This window comes from Echinops telfairi, unplaced genomic scaffold (genome assembly GCF_000313985.2).
Source record: "Echinops telfairi isolate 266 unplaced genomic scaffold, ASM31398v2 ScPeMD7_18;HRSCAF=68, whole genome shotgun sequence".
NCBI lineage: Eukaryota > Metazoa > Chordata > Mammalia > Afrosoricida > Tenrecidae > Echinops > Echinops telfairi.
The window spans coordinates 86,641,596-86,662,350 of NW_022103915.1; the positions used below are offsets into that span (position 1 = coordinate 86,641,596).

Here is a 20,755-nt window from a genome sequence, read left to right on the forward strand (position 1 = left end):
CCAGGGGTGCTTTGGAAGGCAGGTTTAGTGGCTCTCTGCTTCTAAAATGACACAGCTCCGAAAGCCTGACAGAGCAGTTCTGTGCTGCACACAGGGTCACCGGGAGTCCAAAATGACTTGATTGCAACTAACGAGGCGTTAACGGTTGGGTGAGGGAATGTGCTCAGACGAGCAGTGTCACTGTAACCCAGAGAGAAGCCTGCTCCAGCTCCTGGGTGGCAAAGCGTGGGTAAACACGTTTAATATAACAATAACACTATAATAACAGTAATTACAAATATAAAGCTGCAGCTCCCCCCTGCCCCCCTATAACAGTTCTCATAGCTCCTTTTCCTCCCACACCTCCATCCTGGAACCCAGCGAGGAACTCACACTGGCAGGGCTGAAGGGCGTTTTCTCGGGGGGGGAAGAAGGGGAGAACACTGACTGGCAGAAGACCAGGTGATAATGGAGCTGTGCCCCGGGGGCCCTACAGGAGCCCCCAAGATAAAGTCCTAAAAGGAGGGTCATTTCCTGGCCTCCGGGATATGTAGTCAAGCCAGGCCGAGGACCACTGTGGTTTGGTCGAGCCGGGAGAAGGCCCGAGGCTGGGAGAGCCCGGGCTAGCAGTGGTGCAGTTCAGCCCGGGCCTGAGGAGCAGAGGAAGGAGTCCAGTACTCTTCCGTCTCCGCCATGTCCCACCATCATCCCAGCCCCAGATGTGCTGAGGAGGGGCTGTGGCAACCCTCTGGGCCTTTTCTGCAAGACAGACGTCGGGGGAGAAGGGGAAGGTGGGTTGGGAGCGAGCCTAGGGAGGAAGGCAGAAGGAAAGGCGAGCAAGAAAGCAGATACTAACTCACCCAGATCACAGAGGGGTGGTGGGGTCACTGGGGGTCCGAGCATGACTCTGAGGAGAGAGCAGCTGCAGTGAGTTCACAGGGGGAGGAAAGTGACACACCCCCCCACCCCCACCCCCAATAGGCCTCTCTTTTCTTCCTCTCCCAATTGTGTCAATCCACCTCACTTCTCACCAGTATCCTGAATCTTGCTGATTTAACTGAAGCCTAATCCAGGCCCTTGGGATTCTCCCCTTTCTACCCAGAATGCGCCTTATTAACAAGTCCTGCGCAGCTCCCACTTGAGGCCTCCCAGCGGGGTCTGGGCAATTGGTGACAGGCACACTAGGTCATATGGCCAAGTGGTAGCCTCAGCTGGCAGCACAGAATCACTGCCTGCCGCCCCCTGCCCCCAATCATCAGAAGAGCCCATCCAGAAAGCGGTCAAAGAGATGAGCCCAATCCCTAGCCAGTGGTAGGGACTTACCTGCGGGGACAGCCCTAAGATCCCTCCACTGGCCAAGGTGGGAGTGCTGCTTCCGGGGTGGGGGGCCTGCTGGCTGGGGCTGCTTCTCGGTCCTGGGGACACATCGCCAGAAGAGTCGAGTGTGTCTGGGGCTGGAGGGGAAGAGCAGCAGATAGAGGAAGCCTTGCAGATTACCTTCAGAAACCAAACTGCTCCATCAGGGAAGAAAAAGATCCACAGCAACATGAAACTGAGTCACCATAGCAATCCAGTTGCAAGAGAAACCCCCCCCCCCCCCTACCAAGAGGCAGGAAATTGTCAGCAGCATCATTAGAGCAACCAGGGAAGAAGCAACAGGAAACCAAAAGGATGGCCGTGGAGAACCAGGAGGGTACAACAGGAAGCTGAAGCAGTTTCCATAGAAACTGGGCGAGCTGGAGAGAAAAGTACAGAGGAAGTGCTTCTTAGCAACAGGCTGCTGTAAGCATCACCCGAGCAACCAGAAGGAAGGGCCTTTTTAGCAATGGGAAGCTGTCCCACGGTTGCCATGGCAACTGGGCTAGAAAGAAGACTTGTTCAGCAGCAAGCAGCTTGAGCATCGCCAGGATGACCCAGCTGATGGGAGCCACCCCTGGAGAGGTGCCTCACCCAGGGAAATGTGCTTGACGTCCAGATCCCAGGCCTCCTCCTCGACGCGGGCAGGCAGGGAGCAGGCTCCCGGTGAGAGGCCGGGAAGGGAGGGGCCGGAATGCTCAAAAGATGACACGGCCACGGAGGCCCGGGTACGGGCGGCTGCAGAGAGTGGGGAGGATGGGGGAGGGTGGGGTGCTGGTGTGGGAAAGCCCTCCCTAGGCCCTCCGTCTCACAGAGGCCCTCTCAGGCAGTCCCACAGTTTCGTGGAAGAGATGCTGCACTCATCACCCTGCCTCCCTCCACTGTGCCTCCCTACAGTTGCACCCATTCACAAAGTTTTGACTTGGGGGGCTACCCCCCAGCACTCTGGCTCTCACCTCTTCCAGTGAGCAGGGCACTCAATGTCCGCTCCCCAAGGGCTTTGATGTCCAGGAAAGGTTTATTCCCAATCCCCATGGAGACCATCTGCTGTACTCGGAGCTCTGAGGAACAGATGCGCTGTTACCAACCTTCCACCCCTCCTGCTGCGGCCCCAGCGCTGCCTCAGTTGACTCTTCCGTTGGCTCTGCTCCAGCTCCCGTTCTGCAGCATCAGTACCCTGGAGTCTCTGGGTACACCTGCCACTGACTATGATGACTTGCGTCTGATGGTCTTTTGAATTCCTCCCCGGGTATCTGCCTCTCTTAATATACTGCCCTTGTGGCATTGGCACCACCCAACTTCTCCTACTATGCCCACCTCCCCACTCCACTCACCCCTTATCTACTAGGAACCCTGGTGGGACAGTGGTTATGATTTGGGCTGCTAACCAAAAGGTCGGCAGCTTGAAACCAGCATTCTATTCCTATTTGATAGTGTCTCTATGAGTCCGAGTGGACTTGGTAGTGAGTTTGGTTTGCTCCCCTTATCTTGAGCATCACGAGCAAAATCACATTTCTTTATACTTTCAGTTTGCAGCGGAGCCCTGGTGGCACAGTGGGTTGTGCATTGGCCTGCTAACCATAGAGTTGGCGGTTCAAAGCTCCCAGCCACTCCGTAGGTGAACGATGAGGCCTTCTGCTCCCATAACTGATGGTTCAGTCTCAGAAACCCATAGGGGCAGTTCTAGTCTGCCCTCTAGGGTCACTATCAATGAAAGTGAGTTTGCTTTGGTTAGTCTGTTAAACGCTCCCATCTGTCTTCCACCTGTCTCCCATCTGTCTTCTTGCAGCCGTTAAAGCACTTGGCAGCTAACCAAAACACTGGCAGTTTGAACTCAACAGCCTCGCTGCCTCCACACTCTCCAGATAACCTTCTGCCCTCACCCTGACTCAGAGCATGCCCTCCCTGGGCTCTGCCCAGTACCCTTGTTGTGGGCTGCCTGTCTCCATAGCAGCTGGGCAACCGAACTTGTCCACTTGAGTTTGATCTCTGGAGAGGCTGCCTGCAGAGTGTACGCCTCTCGTGCCCGGCGCCGCCGAAACCACAGCTCAAAGCAGAGCCCACTGTCCCCAATGTTCTCTGTCAGCCCCATGTCAGCGGTCTGAGGAAGAGCAGAGGGAGGGGATGAAGCCGGAGTGAATCTCGCTGAGGTGGTGGCACATGGGGCAGGACTACCACAGTTCGAGACCACCAGCCACTCCTCAGGAGAAAGATGGGGCTTTCTATTCCCATAAAGGCTTACAGTGTCAGAAACCCACAGGGCCAGTTCTACCCCATCCCTATAGGGTCCCTATGAGTCAGTAAGTTTTAAGTTTGCTTTATTTCCCCCAGGGACGGCCTCTAACTCAAAAGACACATATGTTCTTAATGGGACGAGGCTTTCTCCATTCCACACTCAAGGGACACCCAATGAGTTTCCTGTACCACTATAAGGAAAAGCCCTTAGGGTAGACCAGAGACAGGGACACCTATTTGTCCCTGACACCCTGGCTCAGTGATTAATTATAAGCCAGCTGATGTAGACTCTGCACCTCACTTGGGCTTGAGTTTCCCGAGCACCCAAAGTTCTCAAGAACACCACTTGCCTGCCCACGCTTCATTCTGGGCATTTGTACCTTAAAGGCCTGCTTGAACACAAAGTTCTCTGCGGCCCCTTCAGTGCCCTTGAGCTTGCTGAAGAGAAGGAGATGCTCGAAGAGGAAGACGTGGCGAAGGCACTTCTTTCTGCCGCAGACAACCGTGAAGGGATCCCGGTGTAGAAGCTGTCCCTGCTCCTTCAGATCTATCTGGGGGAGGAAGGAGGACAGGTGGCTGGCCCAGGAGCCCTTTGTATCAAGTGAACAGTGGAGTCCAGGAGGTGAGGGCTCTACTGTTGTGGTTCTCAGGCAAAGTCAAAGAGTCAGACAGACCGCTAGGCTAGCACCCACACCTACTGGTCACCATGGCCCGGCAGCATGGCCCTGCTCCTGAAGAGGGGGAGGTACATGCGCAGTTGAGGTTTACAGATCACCCCCACCCCAGGGAGGCTGGGAACTGAAGCCCCATTTTGCCCTAGCAATAATTGAACAGAAAATAAGTCTATGCTAGGGGAGGGGAGGATTCTAGATTGTGGGAAACTAACACTGAGGGAACTATGACTGGGACTTATTATTTATTTATTTAACCCACTAGATGGGGTTAAACTGACTCTGGAACCGTCTGGCTGGAAAAGGCTCTCCCTAGGTAGAGGAGAATGAGGTGTGTACGGGCTGTGGGGATGCAGGAGGCGGTTTGGGTAGGTGGGGGCAATAGGAGAACCAGAAGAGGAACAGGAGGGCTCAGAGCAGATGTAGGACCAGGGACTTTCCAGTCAGGCAGAACGTCACTTCCTAATGTAAAGATGAGGAAACTGAGGCCCAGGGAAATTCCGTGACTCAGCCAAGATCACCCAGCCCGTGCGAAATTAGACCTGGGGGCTTCCTGACCTCACCGGCACAGGCTTGCGGGGGTCACAGGACGAGGCCCTGTCAGTAGGAGAGGCTGGAGCTACGGCCTCACCTCGCAGCCACGCACCGCTTCCACGGCGAGCAGGTCTCTGCCTCGGGCCTCTTGTTCCCGGAGCAGCTGCACTGCAGCCCCAAGCGCCTGGCGCTCAGAACTCAGTTCTGACCCAGCTTCCCTCAGGAGCTCTTCCAGGAGCCGCACGTAGCGGGCCAGCTGCTCCTGCGGCTGCTGCAGGGCCCGGGGCAGGTGAGGGCCAATCTCCACGGAGCCCTGGGTCAGGGAGGAGACAGGAGGGCGGTGTTTCTCAGAGCCAAGCGGGTGGGTGAGGAAGTGACACTCCAGGCTTCTGGTTGTAGATGAAGCCGGTTTGCTGTCGGCTGCCATTTATTGAGTTGGCAGGCCACTCAGGGCGGGCCCCATGGGTTCCAGGGTAGAACTGCTTTGTTACGGAAGCCATTTGCCAGCCCTCAAAGCCACTGAGTGGGCTCCATCGGCCAACCTGCAGGTTAGTGCAAATCAGCCATTCGACTCACTGTCGATGCCCATTCACAGTGGCCCTATCGAACAGGGTAGACCTGCCCCTGTGAGATTCCAGGTCTGCAACTCTTCACAGAGTAGAAAGCCCCACTTTCTGTGTCAGAGGGGCTGGTGGATTTGAACTACTGACCCTGTGATGAGCAGCCCCACGCATAGCCACTAAGCCACGAGCCAACCACAGATCCCTTGCGCCACTCAGATCCTTTTAGAGCTGTGGTTCTCAACCTTCCTAATGCCATGATCCTTTCATATAGTTCCTCATGTTGTGATGACCCTGTATGTGGGCATGTCTGCATGTGGGCAGACCGCCTGGAGACGGATAGAGGCGCAGTGTCTTAGTTTCTGAGAGCGTCAGAAATATGGTCTCAGGTGACCCTGTGAAAGGGTCGTTTGACCCCCCCCAAGGGGGTGCGACCCACAGGTTGAGAACCGCTGGTGTAGAGGATGGCTGTCAGTTGTCTTCAGGTAGAAGCTGACTTATGGCAATCCCTAGATACTCCAGGTAGTAAGTCCCAAACCTGCCCCTGGGAAAGAAGGCAGGTGGGGAGCCTGCAGGAGTTCAGCCAGTTGCTGTGTCTTGAGGGGAAATAGAAGCAGAAAGAGAATGATAATTCTTTGTGGTCTCTTCTCTGGCTTTCCCCTTTTTTAATCTCTTTCACTTCTTCTGATGTGAGGCCGCTTGATACTCAGGGCTCCTGGAGAGTTGGGGAAAGTGACTGCTGCCCCATTTACCAGGTGAAACACAGAGGCCTGGGGGAATCAAGATCTCTTAGGTGCTCTACGTAAGAACCCTGACTCACCTGGCTCCTAACGCAATTCTGGGATGCGCCTGAGCATACCCAGGAAAGGTTTTTTAAATTTTTTTTTCCAGAGGGATTTTGAGGTCAGTAAGGGTTTGAGTTGTTGGGGAGGACCAGTCCCTGGACAGGGGCTCCATGCTTGGTAGAGTAGAGGGGCAGCGAACAAGATGGATGGACCCTGGGGCTGCCACAATGGGCACCGGCGTGGGAACAGTGTGAGGATGGCCTGGGACCAGACAGTGTTTTGTTCTGTTGTGCATGGTATCGCTATGGGTCGGCACCAACTCGATGGCACCGCACAATCACAACAAAGGTTTGGGGGTCTTCCCAGCTCCTCCGCCCTGCCCATGAGCACTGGAGAAAAGGTTACCTTGGTCGGGGGGCTGAGCGCAGCCAGACGGTTCTCTAGTTTGTGTCGGTGTTTCACATACTGGGCGTAGAGGCTGAACTGGTCCCCCTAGACCCACGGAAGAAGGAAACCGACCCGTGAGGCCTCCTCCCCTTCCTCTGTTCCATCCCTCACTGCCACCCAAGGAAGAGTTGGGTCCTCAGGAAGCTCTGGGTCTGCCCAGAAAGTGATGGGGCCCGCACGTGGAGGGGGTGGGTCCTGGGAAGGAGGGTGGAGGTGGGCTGGATCACTCACGTGCCGCAGGAAGCAGGCCCCTATGCGCAGGGGGTGGGCGGCACAGCCCTGAAGCTCCCGCAGGAAGTGCGTCCGATGGAAGCTCCGCAGCTTCTCCCGAGTGCTCAGGGCAGCGGCCCAGGTGCCCTGAAGTTCGGGGTTCAGCTCAGGCCCGGGGGGTGGCACTGGCTCACCCAAGATGGCCACATAGTCCTGCTCACAGGCAATCAGCTCAGACACCAGGCGCTGCTGGGTACTGTAGGAGCAACAGGGAATGGCAGTGGAGGTGTCACCTGGAGCGTGGCAGAAAGTCACTCCCCCCACCGGCCCCCACCGGCAGTGCCATATTATTTTCCTAATTGGCAGTTAGACCTCTTGGCCATCAATGGGGATGGGAACTCACCTGACGCTCCGCTTGCGCTCCATCAGAGGGGTACCTACGCCCCAGGGCCCATCCGGCCCCCCAGCTCGGCCCAGCAGCACATGTTCCCGTGGGGAGCATGTCCGATCGACCACTTCCGTACTGGTGACCTCCAAGCCTCGGATTAGCACAGCCCGCGGAGGCCTGCCCTCTGCTTCTGGCGCCAGTTCCAGGCCCTCCTCCTCGTAGTAGTCTTCTCCACAGGGGGACAGTGAGCAGTGAGACTGGGCTGCCCGTGGCCCTGGGCTGCCAGGGAGCAGCAGGGAGCTAAGGCTGGGTGAGGGGCTGTGGGGGCCCCGGGAGGCTCCTCTACTGCTGGCACTGTCTGCCCGTCTTCGGCGGTGGCCCCTGGGACTCGCCTCCTCTCCCAGTTGCTGCTGAATCTTCCTCTCCAGCTCTTGGCAGCGGGCCCGGCATCGCCCCCACTCTCGTAGCGCGGCTGGGCTGCCCAGGTCCAGGGCCAGGGCCCGCATCTCTTGGAAGGTGCCAGCGCTGGGCTCTGGGGCTCGCCGCAGGGCCAGGGCTGCCAGCACAGCCTCCCGCCCGGGCCCGGCTCCAGCCAGCCGGGCCGACCCCTCGTCCACCCACTCGTGGGCCTGTAAAGCCAAAAGGATTAGGGAGAGAAACAAAGCGTGTAGGCACTGTGTTGTTCCCGCGCACCATAGAATAGCTCTTCCCTCCTTTGCAGGTGGCTCCCTAACGCCCCTCCCCTTCCCTCATCTCAGAACACCACTTCTCACTATCCCCGCATCCCTGTCTACTTGAGTTGGCAGCGTCACAAGGGGGCTGAAGCTGAAGTTGGGTTGGTTCTGATGCACGGAGACCCTGTGTATCCCAGTGGAGCTGTGCGCCTGCCCGTTGGCGAGGTTTGAGTTTTCTGAGATAGCTCACCAGGCCTTCCTTCTGAGCTGCCTCTTGGGGACCTTGGACCTTCAACCTTTTGGCTAGTGGCCAAGCCAGCGCATTGAGTACCGGGGAACCACCCAAGGGCTTCATCCATCTGGAGGTGCCTCGGAAGAAAGGCCTGGTGACCCACTTCTGAAAGCACACGCTCACTGACACTGAGTCCACTCTGACTCCCAGCGAATCTACAGGACAGGGCAGAACTGCCCCAGTGGCTTTCCCACACTGAAAATCTTTACTGGAGTAGAAAGCCTCGTCTTTCCCCTGCGGAGCAGCTGGTGAACCACTGACCTTGAGTTAGCAGCCCAACCCCTCCACCCAATCACCCCCCACCCACCCCCAAACCAGGGATCCTTCTGAATGCACACAGCCACCGGTAACCCTATGGAGCGTGGCTCTACTGGGACATGCCCGGGGTCGGCATGACTGAGCCAACGCAGTGGCAGCTGGCTTGGCTGGAAATGGAGACAGAGGACCGAGATAAAAGAACTAATGCTTCTATGGAGCTGCAGGGCTTTGTAGCTCCTCACGTGCTCCTCGCCATAGCCTCGTCAGGAAGAGGCCTCCGGAGGCACCTTCAGCCTGAGGGCCTTGTTCCCGGTCTTTCACCAGGTAGGAGGCAGAGCCCGGGAGATGGGTGGCTGAGTCTACGCTATCTGACCTGCCTCTCCAGGCCAAGCAAGGGCAATGGCGGACACAGAGGAAGAACACCCGGCACGCACCTGCTGGAAGAAGCGCTGAAGCCGCAGGGCCCGATGGAGGCTGCTCTCAACCTGCTCCAGCCGCTCTTCAAAGAGATCCAGGCCCTTTTGGGAGGCTGCATCTTCCTCCAGGGCCAGGGCCTCGCGTGCCTGGGTCAGGCGCTCCTGGAGAAGGGAGGCGATACTCGGATCTGGTCCTTCCTTGCAGTCAAGTCCGTCTCTCCCTCTCTGCCTGTCTTTTTTCACTGGGTCCTTGGCCCCTCCTCACCTGAGCCTCAGCACTGAAAGCCCGGAATCGAAGCTCTGTGTCCTGCAGTGCAGACAGGGAGTCCCCGGGCACGGCAAAGCTGGCCAGCTGCTCCTCTCCTGGGCCCGACAGCCACTGTCGCACCTGAGGTGGTTGGGTGGGAGAGCAGAGGCATGAGGGCGAAGGAGAGCTTGCAGCAGAGAGGAGAGGGTGGGTGGAGATCTAGCTCCCACGCCGGCCCACCCCAATCCATAGAACCCTGGGGGGCCCATTCAGTCTCATCAGGAAAGCGGGCATGGCAGTAGTTTCCGCAGGAGTCGAGTGTGATAAAAAATGGGCAGTCAACCTTCCTTGTGGTAGCACCACATAAGGGGCAAGCTGGGCTGGCCCTAAGCACTGAGAAGGTGGGTTAGTGTTCCCAGGCTACACTGGAAGAGTGTTCTCGAGAAAGTGGTGTGACAAGAGACAGGATGAGGTCTGGCTAACCATGGCCCAGAGAAAATCCGGTGCCATGAACCTGCAGCAAATGGTACCAGGATCATCCTTGGAGAGATGTCAGAAGGCAGCCCTCTCTCTCTCTCTCTCTGAGCTAAGCACCTGCTGAGCTCTTGTTGCCTACTTTTGGAACTATAGACACTTGGATGCACTGGAACACTTGACCGAAAACCTATGGTTATTTTGCTCCTTTGGAGAAAGGCTGGAAGCTGGGATGGGTAGCCTGAGGACGAGCAGTCTGAGAATGCCCAGTTATAACCCATGTCAGCAGCACATACCTTATAATGCGCTGCTGGAGCCACTGACTCCTCCTAAGCTAACGCTCCTGTGAGTCAGTGTTTCAACCATCACTGTTCCTGAGGGTGGGAGAGGCCTCAGACATGCAAAGAAGCTTGGTAACTTGTCCACATCTTACACTTGGAACTCAAACTGAGCACTTCCGATTCCAAATCTATCCTCTGTGCTTTTGTTTTTCAAACAGAGTTTAAAAACAGATCACAAGCCAGCAAGGAGTAGGAGATGCAGGCCCTGGGATGCTGGGATAGAGAAAGTGATTGTTGCTATTAGGTGCCATCAAGTTATTTGTATGGATATTCCATCAATTTCTGGGAGCCTTGTTTTGGACTAATGCCTTCAGTGCACCTTGGACTTCTTCCTTCAGCAAACACCACCAGTTCTTGATCACATGCCACCTCCTGAAATGGTTCCTTTTGGTACAGGGATTCTGCGTTTGGCACAGTGTATTCTTTCCACTTTCTTTGGATGCTCACTGCATCATTCAGTAGTGTGCCTATAGAATCTTTCAATATTGCAACTCATGTCTTGCATTTTCTTCTTCTTTCTCTCAGTTCAAGAGATGCCGAGCCGCTTCTTCCCTTTTGGTTTTGTAGCACTAGGTCTTTGCACATGCCGTTGTAATACTTTTTTACTTCGTCTTCTTAAGCCACCCTAGGAACGTGTCTGTTTGGCTCTTCAATCATCATTTCTTCTATTTGCCTTGGCTACTCTATGATGAAGGGCAAATTTCAGAGTCTTTTCCGACTTTCATTTTGGTCTTTTTCTTTTCCCTTTTCTGTCTTTTTAATGACCTTTGCTTTCTTCATGAATGATGTTCTTGATGTCCTCCCGCAGCTCACCAGGTCTCCTGTCGTTAATGCTCTAGGTGTCAGATCTGTTCTTGAGATCGTCTAAAAATGCAGGTCAAAGATGCTCAAGGTTATGTTTTGGCTTGTGAGGACTTGTCTTAATTGTGCTGTAGCTTCAATCTGAACTAATATATGAGCAATTGATGGCCTGGGCGCGGTTTTAGCTGCTGATATTGAGCTTCCCCATAGTCTTTTCTCACAGATGTAGTCACTGTCATTTTTGTGTATTCCATCTGGAGAAATCCACGTGTAGAGCTGCCTTTGTATTGTTGAAAAAAGGTATTGTGATGGTGAAGTCATCGGCCTTGCCAAATTCTGTCATGACGTCTTCAACTTTGTCTGCATCACCAACACCATGTTTTCCCACCGCCATTCCTTCCTCTTTGTTTTCAACGTTTGCATTCTAATTACCAATAATTATCTTTATCGCTTGATTTCATGTTTGATCAATTTCAGACGGAAGATGGTAAAATTCCGCACTTTCACCATGAGCTTTTGTGGTCGGCGTACAAATTTGGCTAATAGTTGTACCGACTGGATTTCTTTGTATGCATATAGATCTAATTCTATCACAGACAGCATGGTACTTCAAGACAGATCTTGAAATGTCCTTTCTGATGATGGATGCAACGCCATTCCTCTTGAATCTGTCCTTCCCAGCATAGTAAGTCACGTGATGGTCTGATTCAAAATGACCAATACCAGTCCATTTCAGCTCACGAATGCCTAGGATATCAGGCTTTATGGGTTCCATTTCATTTTTGACCACTTCCAATTTTCCTATAGTCATACTTGGAACATCCCAAGTTCCAATTGCAGATAAATGTTTACAGCGGTTTCTCCTCATTCTGTGTCGCACCCTATCAGTAAATGAAGACCCCGAGGCTTTACTTTACTCACGTCCTTATGGTCAAGTCTACTTTGAGAAGACAGCTCCTCCTCAGTCCTGCTTTCTGCGCCTTCTGACCTGAGGGGCTCATCTGCTGACAAAGGTCTGCTTCTTTTCGTGAAGTTTTCAGTATCTGATAATGTCTGGTGGCTATCCATAGGTTTTCAGAGACGGATTCCTCAGAAGTGGGGAGTCGGTTCCTTCTCTGCTGCCCGTTCTTAGTCTTTAAGTTCTGCTGAAACCCGTGTACTTTGGTTGACTCTTCTGGTACTTGAAATACTAATGACATAACTTCAAGCATCAGTGTGACAAACTGGCAGCTGAGAAGCAGATGTGCACAAATCACAGGAAACAGAGAGTGAACCCCCTTTGGCCTTTTCTCACTACTCACAGTCAAGATCCAAGAAGAGCTCACTCCCCATACTTTGGACTGCTCTTGCCAGTGAGTCGATTTCGACTCATAGCGACCCAAATAGGCTTTCCAAGATGGTATATATTTGTGGGAGATGACGGCCTCATCTCTATCTCATGCACCAGCTGGTGGGTTTGGACCGCTGACCTTGAGATTAGCAGCCCAACACTTTCCATACAATGCCACCAGGGCTCCTTATGCTTGGGACTAGCCTATTTCAAAGTCCCTCTATCCCACATGGCGGGGTGGAGAACACCTCTCTGTGGGGCTTTACCCTAGGAGAGAAGGGTCAGTTGTTATCCCTGCATTTTCCTAAGAGGTCTGTGGTTCCCAAGCTATCCAGTGACTTCCAATGCCCTCTCCTTCTGGAGTAGTGGTACATGGGACCTTTCGAGTCTCGGGTTTGGAGGATGACATTGTGTACAGAGTTGAAGGGGAAAGGACAGCCGTGCAGCTGAAGGGCTGACATGAATTATTTCGAGGCTCGGCATATAGGAACACCAAGCTAATCCCTTCTTCCTAGAATCTCCCAGAACACCCAAACATCTCCCATAATCTCTAAGGGACCTTGCTTACACATAAGAAGTGGGGAGGAGGAGACCTGTCTTCTCCTCTTTGTGGGTGTTGAGATATTCTCACCCTCTTGTTGAATCTCACATTGACCTTGATCAACCTCCACGGCAGGTGAGGAAAAAGGACAGGGCCATTCAGTCAAGCCCAGCTAGAGCCCCCTCAACTGCTACTGTGGGGGTGGGGTGGGAAAAGTTGTCCTGGGGGCCAGGCGCCCAGGCTGAGTAGGAGAGGTGTCCTCGCTCACCTGCTGGAGCAGCTGGAGGCGCTGCCTGTGTTCCTGCTGCTGAACATGTAGGTTGGAGAGGCGCACGAGCTGGTGAATGGCTTCGTCCACTTCCTGATACAGTGTGGCTGGGCCAGTGCCCTCCAGCCTGGGGACAGGACCAGGGGCAGAGTAAGCTATTCCCTCGGTGAGAGCGCCTGATACCTACCATCCTAGCTTCCCCTCCATAAAAGGGTGCACACATGGAGGGGGCATAGCATTATGGATGCTATGGATTTCAAGTCTGATTGGATTTTAAGTCTGACCCTGAATGATGGTGGCCATGACCTTTAACATTTCTGCTCTTCCAATTGTCCATGTGTGATCATAACCAACTGACAGGAATGTGGTGGAAGTAATGAGAGAATGAGGGTAGACGCGTGATAGCTTGTCCAGATACATGCTCAGTAAGAACCCCTTGGCAGGCAGCTCAGTAAAGCGTAGCAGCAGCCCTCCGTGGGGTCTCCACCTCCCATTTCCACCCGACCCTCGTACTTGCTGCTGTGGGTGGAGCGCAGCCTCATGAGAATAGCTCCCCCATCCCTCTGCAATGCCGTCAGCCGGGGATCTGCTAGCACCTTCTGCAGGGGCTCTGGCATTCCCATCTCCTTCTGGGGGCAGGAGGAAGTTGATAGGTTTTCACTGGGAAGTCCTCATGCCAGCCCCAGCCCCAGCCCCAGCCCCAGCTCCATCCCACCTGCCACCCAACCGGTTTCATTTCCTACCTCTCCCTCTGGCTGGGCTGCTCCCTCCAGCTCCTCAATTGCCTGTCGTACAGAGGCCAGCACCCCTTGACACAGAAGACACAGCCTTGCCACTTCCTGAGGCGGGGTCAAGGGGCAGAGATGAGATGTGGGTGCCTGCAGCATGGGAGCCCCAGAGGCTCTTTTATGGAGGCAAAGCTGGGTTCAGTTCCTGACTTGGCTGTTTGCTAGTTGGGCAACTATGGGCAGGTCCAGGAACCTTCCCGAATCTCAGTTTGTTCAACTGTGGAGTGAGGACGAGGCAGGGTTTTCTGAGGGGTAAAGAGATGAAGCCGGCTCCGTAGCCGGCCTAGGCTGGCGCACTGCGCAGCTCAGTAAATATGAGTCCCGCGCCCCCTTCACAGAGCAGGCCCCTGCGAAACCTTTCCCTCTGTGCATTCATGTACACTGCCCCCTTCACACACAGCTTCGAGACCATATGACAGACCACCCCCAAACACGCAGCTCGGCTATCTCGGTATTGTCTCTTCTAGAATACACACAGCACTTGGATTTGAAAGATCATGAAAGGTAAGTGCTGGAAGGACCATGGAGATCCAATCACAACCGTAGCACTTGTGAGCCAGGAGCCTGAGGCCTGGATGCTGGTACAGGTACGGAGAAGGGCCTCATCTCAGGGCAGGTGGGGAAGTAACCAAAGGTCACATGGCACCATGATGGGTTTTCCTGACTCTGCCTCTGCATCTCAGCGATAAGATTTTCTACTTTGTTTTATGGTTTACGTCCCACCTCAAATCGTATGCTATTTAATGTCATATTAAGAATTTATTGAAGACACTCCTCCCGACAGCCCACGGCACCGTGCGCATGATCTTGCTCAGGGTACACACTCGGCAGGCACTTGCTGAATTGAATGGAACAGAAGACATGTTTTTCCAATTCCCTGGCCATGTCTCAGACCACTCTCTCCTGGAGCGAGTCTTCTAGAATGTTCCTGATCCTGTGGCCTAGGTAGACGAGGCAATGGTTACCTGATGTATCTCTGCCCAGTAGCCGGGAGAGGGGTCCCTGTGACCGCCCAAGTTCCATTGAAGTTCCTCTGGTTTGGCCACTCTTTTCAGGTCACTCTCTGACAGCAACTCGGCACTCTGCAGACATGTGAAGGCAGGGGGTTTCTGGCCTGGGGCCCAGGGAGTCAGGCCTTGGCCTGGGGCTCCAGCCAGGCTGCCCTCTACTTCCGAGGCAGGACTAGGGTGGGGGTTAGAGCCAAACCTGGAATCCGGAGAGATCAGTTGGAGGGTCATCGTCATGAGTGAGAATGAGCAGCCGCTGAATGATGAGAGGGTCTCCCGAGTCCTATTAGAAGACACACATCACGGTGGGCTGTGGGCAGCTGGGTGGCCTGAAATGGTCCCCAGGGAGGAGTGAGGATGTAGGGGAAAGTGTCTGTCTCAAGGGGGTGGTTACCTGAAGTTGCTTCAGGGCAGGAATGAGCTCTGGAGGCAGTGGGGGTGCCTTCCGAAGGTCCAGCAGCACAGCTAGCCCCAGTATCTGTAGGTCAGGCCTGTGGAGGCAGGAAGGGTCACAGAGACTGCTTTGTGGGTTGGGAGAGGTGGGCTGTGGCAGGGCAGCATAGGGCACAGGGCCTGCCTTTAGTTTTAACAGCTCTCCGGAGAAGCGAGGTCCTGGGAGGCAATAGGCAAAGGGTCAAGCAGCAAGCCTCTGGGATATGTGTCAAAGTGGGGATGACTTAGTAATTATTTATTTATTTTTCATTTAGCAATTTGGAGTATATGTTCATGGGGCTACTGGGTCCAGGATCAGGATCAGGAAAACTAGGAAACTCTATGTTCTGGGAAGGTATGGATTCAACGCCAGTCCTTGGCACGGCAACAGGTACTGGTGCTCAACAGAGTCATCGAATGAGCACCTCCATGCCCTGATCATCTAAGCAGGGCCTTAGGATATTGAAAACCCGAGGTGTTCATTTTGAGGATCGATGAAGGTCAAGAGTCAGTAAGGTCAGAGGTCAAGGCCATGGCAGTCTGAGGGCTGAAGCGGTCAGTGTCCCGAGAGGTCAGCCTGGTGCACCAGTCAGGAAGCTAATGTCTGGGTGCCAGTGCTGGGCCTCAGTTACCTGAGCAGTGAGTGGAGGTAATGAAGGGCAGTGCTCAGCGTGGCTCGGGTGGGTGGGGGCTCCTCAGGAGAGCACGATGGGGTAATGGTCAGCAGAGCTCGCCCACTCTGGTCCACCCCTCCTGAGGACACAAAAGGACCAGGCTGTCCTGCCTAGGGGTAGTGCTTGGCCACCTCCCATCCGGCCTGCCTCACTTCCAAACCCTCCTCAACTGCCCTCCCCCCAAATCCCCAGCCTCCTTTTCCTTCACCCACTGATGCCCACTGACCAGTGAGGACAAGGAATCCAGATGTCATCAAGTCCCAAGGTATGTCAGGGTCCTCAGAGATGGAGTTTGGAGGGGCCTCTTCTGGGGTGCCGTCCCCTTTTCCTTCCCTCCCAGTCTCCAGCGGTGGCTCAGACAGGAGTCCATCAGGGCCTGTGGGTCCTGGACAGATACGGGCAGAGCTGTGGGCCAGCTGTGAGGATGGGTCTGGCTGCTGTTCCCAGACTAGCCTCTGTGCCTCCTCCAGCCCCTTCTCAACCTGATCTGCTCTGCTCCTTGCCTGATTGGACTTGGGACTCAGCTTACCTGCCATACACATCAGGCTTGGACCCTCTTGCTCTGTCTCCGGGGCTCCCTTTTCTGTAGGCTCACAGGCCTCTGGAGGCCACGGGTCCTTTTCCTCGATGACTCCCAGCTCCTCTTGTGGCTCAGACTTGGGTTTCCCCGAGTCTCCTTGCTCCTCCTTACCCAGGCTGCCTTCTGGGATGTCAGGGTCGTCACTTGGCAGCGGGAGATTGACAGGTGCCTCCTGGTGGCCACTCTCTTCCTTGTCCCCAGGGCTAAGGGGCCCACTCTCTCCTCCTCGGCTGAGAGCGCCTCGGCCCCCAGCCCTCTTTTTTCTCCTGTTTCCTTTGCCTGTTCTCCGAGGGGTACCAGGTGGCCCTTCAGCCCCCTGCCCTGCCCTGGGCCCGACCTCCGCTGGCCTGCGGAGGCAGGACTCAGAAGTTTCCCCTGTGGGCCGGGCTGGGGCCTCAGGCCCCTCCAGCATGGCTGCCTGGGGAAGAGCCTCAGCTTCTAGGGGAGACCCAGGGGCTGTCCCCACACTGCTCCCCTCCCCGGGTGGGCGTGCCCCGTCCTGGTCCTGAGGTCCTTGGCCCCTATGGTGCATCCAAGCCCGGTGTCTTCGGTGCCGGCCTTTCCCTCCGGGGCCCTTGCGGGTGGGGACTGTCCGGGTCCTGGAGAGACCAGAGGGGCCCCCCACCTCCGGAGGGCTTCCCCGCATGGGCAGTGTCACTTCCAGCAGCTCCACATACTCGCCCTCGGGCTCTTCAACGGGGGCATTGTGCCCATCGCCAGGACTCCGGGCGCCCAGGGCCTCCTCAGGGAGTGGAGGGCTAGGGAGCCCAGGGGGGCTAGAGGGCAGTTCTCGGGGCAGTGTGCTTGGCTGATGTCCAACCATGAGACCTTCTTTGTGCACAAATCTCGGGCAGATGAGCTCAGCCCAGGGCAGCCGCTGAATCCCAGCAGGAGCGGACAGGAGGCAGGTGCTGAGGCGACCTGTGGGCCGATCCTTGTTGATCCCTTGCAGCCACTCCGGGGTGAACAGGTAGCCGCAGGCCTCACTGGGCACCGGCAGCTCCTGCACCCGCCCACCCCCGGGGGCTAGGCACTTGAGTGCCAGGCGGGGTGCTTGGGCTGCTGAGGGCACCACTTGCAGGTAGAAGTCTCCCGGGCGCAGTAGCTGCCAGGGGAGCGAGGCTAGCTGCACTACCACCTGCTCGTGCAGGCAGAGAGGCCAGCCCTCGTGGAAGAAGAGGAAACCGCTGTACTGGGCCTGGGGGGAGAGAGGGAGGCTGCAATCGGCCCTCTGCTGCACAAGCAACGCAGAGGACAGTTAGCATGGGACCCCTTTGGGCAGGGCTGGCCTTGTGACTGGTGGTTAGGAACCCCAGGGGCAGCAGAAGGCTTTGGGTGTGTTCACGTGGCTCACAGAAGGGCACGAGGAGGCTCAGGCTCCTGTTGGTAGGGGATCTTAAGAAAGCCAGTCCGTATGTGGGAAGGCAAGAACTGAGTCATTACAAAGACATGGTCAGCAGTTGCTATCGTCTTAGAGGAGTGAGAAACTCTTAAGAGGTTTTATCGTTTGAGAAACGCAGGCTCTCTGTTAAGTCCTGTCTTGGGGAGTTGGGATCTTGAGACTAAGTTGGTCTGAGAGGGGAGTGTCTGGAATTGGGTCTCCTTCAGACTGCATGCTAGTATCCGAACGATCAGGGTCCAAGTGGGGAGGGGGGAGGTCAATGAATGGGGTTCTGGTGCCTGGGCATGGGTGGTGGGGACCCAGGATCAGGGGCAGTTGTATCTCAGACTGAGGGAAGCTGGTCAGACCCACTAGCCTCTGGAGGAGGGTGGTGAATCTCAAGAACACTCAGCCACTCACACAGGCTTCCTGCTGAACTTTGGCAAGTAGGTGCTTGGCGGGTACCAGGAAGTCCAGCGTGTATCTCAGTGCATCTTCCCGATAAGTCCTTTCAACCACCTGAAACACCTGGCCCAACAGAGTGGGGGCTGTCGCCTCAAAGGGAGGGTACAGGGCGGCAAGTGTGCTCTGCACACAGTCCTCCACTGGTTCGGGCTCCTAGGAGAGATAGGACCAGGCTGCAGAGCAGGGGTGGCTGTGTCCCCAGCAGCCTGGCTGTACAGTGTGCAGAGTGGGCACTCAGGAACACTGACTGGAGGCTGCAGTGCTGGCTCTGCCGGCCAGTGAGCACAGGTCTAGGTGGGCTGTGCAGAATGCATCTCAGGTCTGGGTTTGGGGAGCTCCCGGGAGGATGAGCTGTGATCGCCACAGCCCTTGGCTACTCCTGGTTCTTGTGAATCAGGGCAGTGGCACAGGAGTTCTTCGGGAGGCAATGGGGGCACTGAACTGATGAGAACTTGGGGGTGGGAGGTGGTGCCCCACCTATATCCTAAGTGAAAGCCCCATCCATCTCGCCGTATCCTAGAGAGGGTGGGTGGCGTTGGTGGTTTCTTGGGTCTTACAAGCACCCCTCTCCCAGAGTGGTTCTCTGGAGCTTGTGGGAATGGCTACTAAGACCTGGGGTGGGCACCGGAAGGAGGCAAAAGTCACAAAAGCGCATGTGTGGAAGGGGAGGAGAGGCCTTGGTGGTATGCATTCCAGTGGACACCCCCCCATCCCCCCATTCCCCCCCTCCCAATTCCAAAGGACCTCTCTTTGCCAGTTTCTACCTGGAGCCAGCCGGCTCACAAGGTCGGCCTTGCTACATCAAAACTTGACCGAGTCCACAGGACAACATTTTCCCCCAGACCAGATGCTACACAGCCACTCCTTGGGCTGTTTCTTTGCAAACTTGTCTGCCTTTTAAGATGGGTGTTGAAGTGCCTCTGACTAAATGTATATGCTGTGAATGAGGAAGGGGGATGGCCCTGCCATGTTTCCCTGGTTTCCTATGCTGCCCTGCCGCCCCCCCCCCCCCCCCCCCCCCCCATGCCCTGCCATTTCTCTGAATCCACATACTGTACAGCGCTCGGAGGCTCTCCTACTGTCTGAGAAGCCAGGGCAGCCACTCTGGAGAGGGACATTCAGTGCGTCAGCACAGAGACCAGGCCCCAAGGTACGTGGGCGAGCAGACAGACCCCCCCAGTGTTCTGGGCAAGAGCAAGCACTGTGAGTGTGGGTGGTGTGCGGGGTGGGGGGGGGTATGGGCGGGGGGGTGGGGCGGGGTGGAGGGGTGATGCCGGTGGCTCCTCTGATCCAAGGCCTGGAGTGGGGAGCTGGAGCGGCGAGGCAGCTGCAATCCATTAGGGGCGGTGAGCTCATGGCTGAGCGAGAGTCCCAGCCACAGGAAGCGGCAGCGGCAGGAGGGGAGGAGGGGTCTGGGGCGGGGGCAGTGGGCAGGGACCAAAGTGGGGACCTGGGTGACTGAGTCAGTACTCCAGGGCCCAGTTCCTCTTCTTCTTGCCCCATCCTCCCTGCCAGGGGGTGCCCTTCCCTATGGAGTGAAAGCGGCCCGAGTTTTCCTACCCCTCCTCCACTCCCTGCAGAGTCCCCCAGGCAGGGCCTGCCCCCACCCCCTTCACTCTCTGCAGTAGGCATCTCCTGGGCTGTGGCCCTCCCGCTCCTTGCAGGGGGCTCTCTCTGTGGCAGTACCAGCATGGTCCCGGCACTAGTTCTTCAGAGTACTCCAGGAGTGAAAGTTCCCAGGTCACTGCCCACTCTTGTTGGCCTGGGTGTCCCCTTGATAATGTCCTCCTGTTTCCTGTGCGCCGAACTGCCCGCCGCCAGGGTGCCCTACCTTCCGCAGGGAGGCCGCCCTGCTGCCTCTGCGCTGCGGGGGGAATCTCTGAGGCCGCGCTTCTTCTGTTCCCTGTAGTCTGCACTCGCTCGGGGACACCCCGCCACCCCACCACGCCTCGTCGGCCCGGCGTCACGCCCCCCTTGGCCTTGTGAGCCCACCTCCCCACTCTGTCGGCTACCCTGGTCTGCTACCAGACTCTTCGCTCCCTAGGATCATGCCCCTGGCTCCGGCCCAGCCACATCTGTGGCCGGTCCCCTAGGGCCGGATGGGTGGGCCCGCCTCACCGGGCTGGGGACTGGGATGGAAAATGGTGGTTCTCATGACCTGCGGCCGGGGGCGGGGGGTGGAGGGGGCGCCTTGGGGCCCTCTTCCAGAGTCGCCGCAAGACCATCCCGTAGGGGGTGTCCTGCGGTGAAGAAACTAGCGCCCGGAGGGGGAGGGGGATGGGGGGCAGCCGATCCTGTAAAGGGAAGCACAGGTCAGCACGGGGATGGGGAGGGGGGAGGTGTGTACGCCAGGGGGAGAGCCTAACGGGAGGGTGGGGGAGGGGCGCAGAAGAGGAGGAAGAAAGAAAAGGCGAAGGCATGACCCGGCGGCGGGGACAGCGCCAGCGCCAGCCCAAAGGGAAGAAGCGGGTGGAGGGCAGTCCCTGGAGCTCTCAGCAGTCCGAAGGCAGGCCAAGGGGGCACCGGGCTGCAGACCAAGGGATCCGAAGGGGGCTGCGTAAAGATCGAGGGGACACTAGGGCTGCGACCCGGGACTCACCATGGCTCCGCGCGGGGCAGCG

At 56.4% G+C, this 20,755-nt stretch overlaps 1 protein-coding gene across 3 annotated transcripts; it reads right to left on the reverse strand.

Annotated features, from left to right (window-relative positions):
• Window positions 1–209: 209 nt before the first annotated feature.
• ARHGEF40 (Rho guanine nucleotide exchange factor 40) lies at window positions 210–20,749 on the reverse strand. 3 transcript variants are annotated; one of them, XM_045288100.1, is made up of 24 exons: window positions 20,734–20,749; window positions 18,090–18,287; window positions 16,238–17,486; window positions 15,935–16,093; window positions 15,667–15,787; window positions 14,997–15,093; window positions 14,802–14,885; window positions 14,561–14,677; window positions 13,551–13,646; window positions 13,321–13,436; window positions 12,808–12,934; window positions 9,071–9,193; window positions 8,824–8,967; window positions 7,181–7,794; window positions 6,799–7,033; window positions 6,526–6,612; window positions 4,873–5,088; window positions 3,951–4,121; window positions 3,259–3,436; window positions 2,292–2,396; window positions 1,930–2,073; window positions 1,303–1,433; window positions 840–886; window positions 210–738 (listed from the first exon to the last, which is right to left on the reverse strand). In XM_045288100.1, exons 1-23 carry the CDS (start codon window positions 20,734–20,736, stop codon window positions 845–847), a joined length of 4,557 nt encoding a protein of 1,518 aa, XP_045144035.1. In that variant the 5' UTR covers window positions 20,737–20,749; the 3' UTR covers window positions 210–738; window positions 840–844. The 3 variants fall into 3 exon arrangements, with proteins under 3 accessions (XP_045144035.1, XP_045144036.1, XP_045144037.1); XM_045288101.1 differs by lacking the exon at window positions 1,930–2,073; XM_045288102.1 differs by lacking the exon at window positions 20,734–20,749 and having other exon boundaries at window positions 16,238–17,209; window positions 18,090–18,167.
• Between the last annotated feature and the right edge of the window lie 6 nt (window positions 20,750–20,755).

Excerpts from the sequence above, each read along its gene's own strand:
- ARHGEF40 (XM_045288100.1), bottom strand. Across the intron at positions 14,886-14,996 it reads CTGCCCTGAAGCAACTTCAG|GACTCGGGAGACCCTCTCAT; the intron begins GTAACCACCCCC and ends GTCTTCTAATAG. Across the intron at positions 9,194-12,807 it reads GCCTCCAGCTGCTCCAGCAG|GTGCGACAGTGGCTGTCGGG; the intron begins GTGAGCGAGGAC and ends CAACCACCTCAG.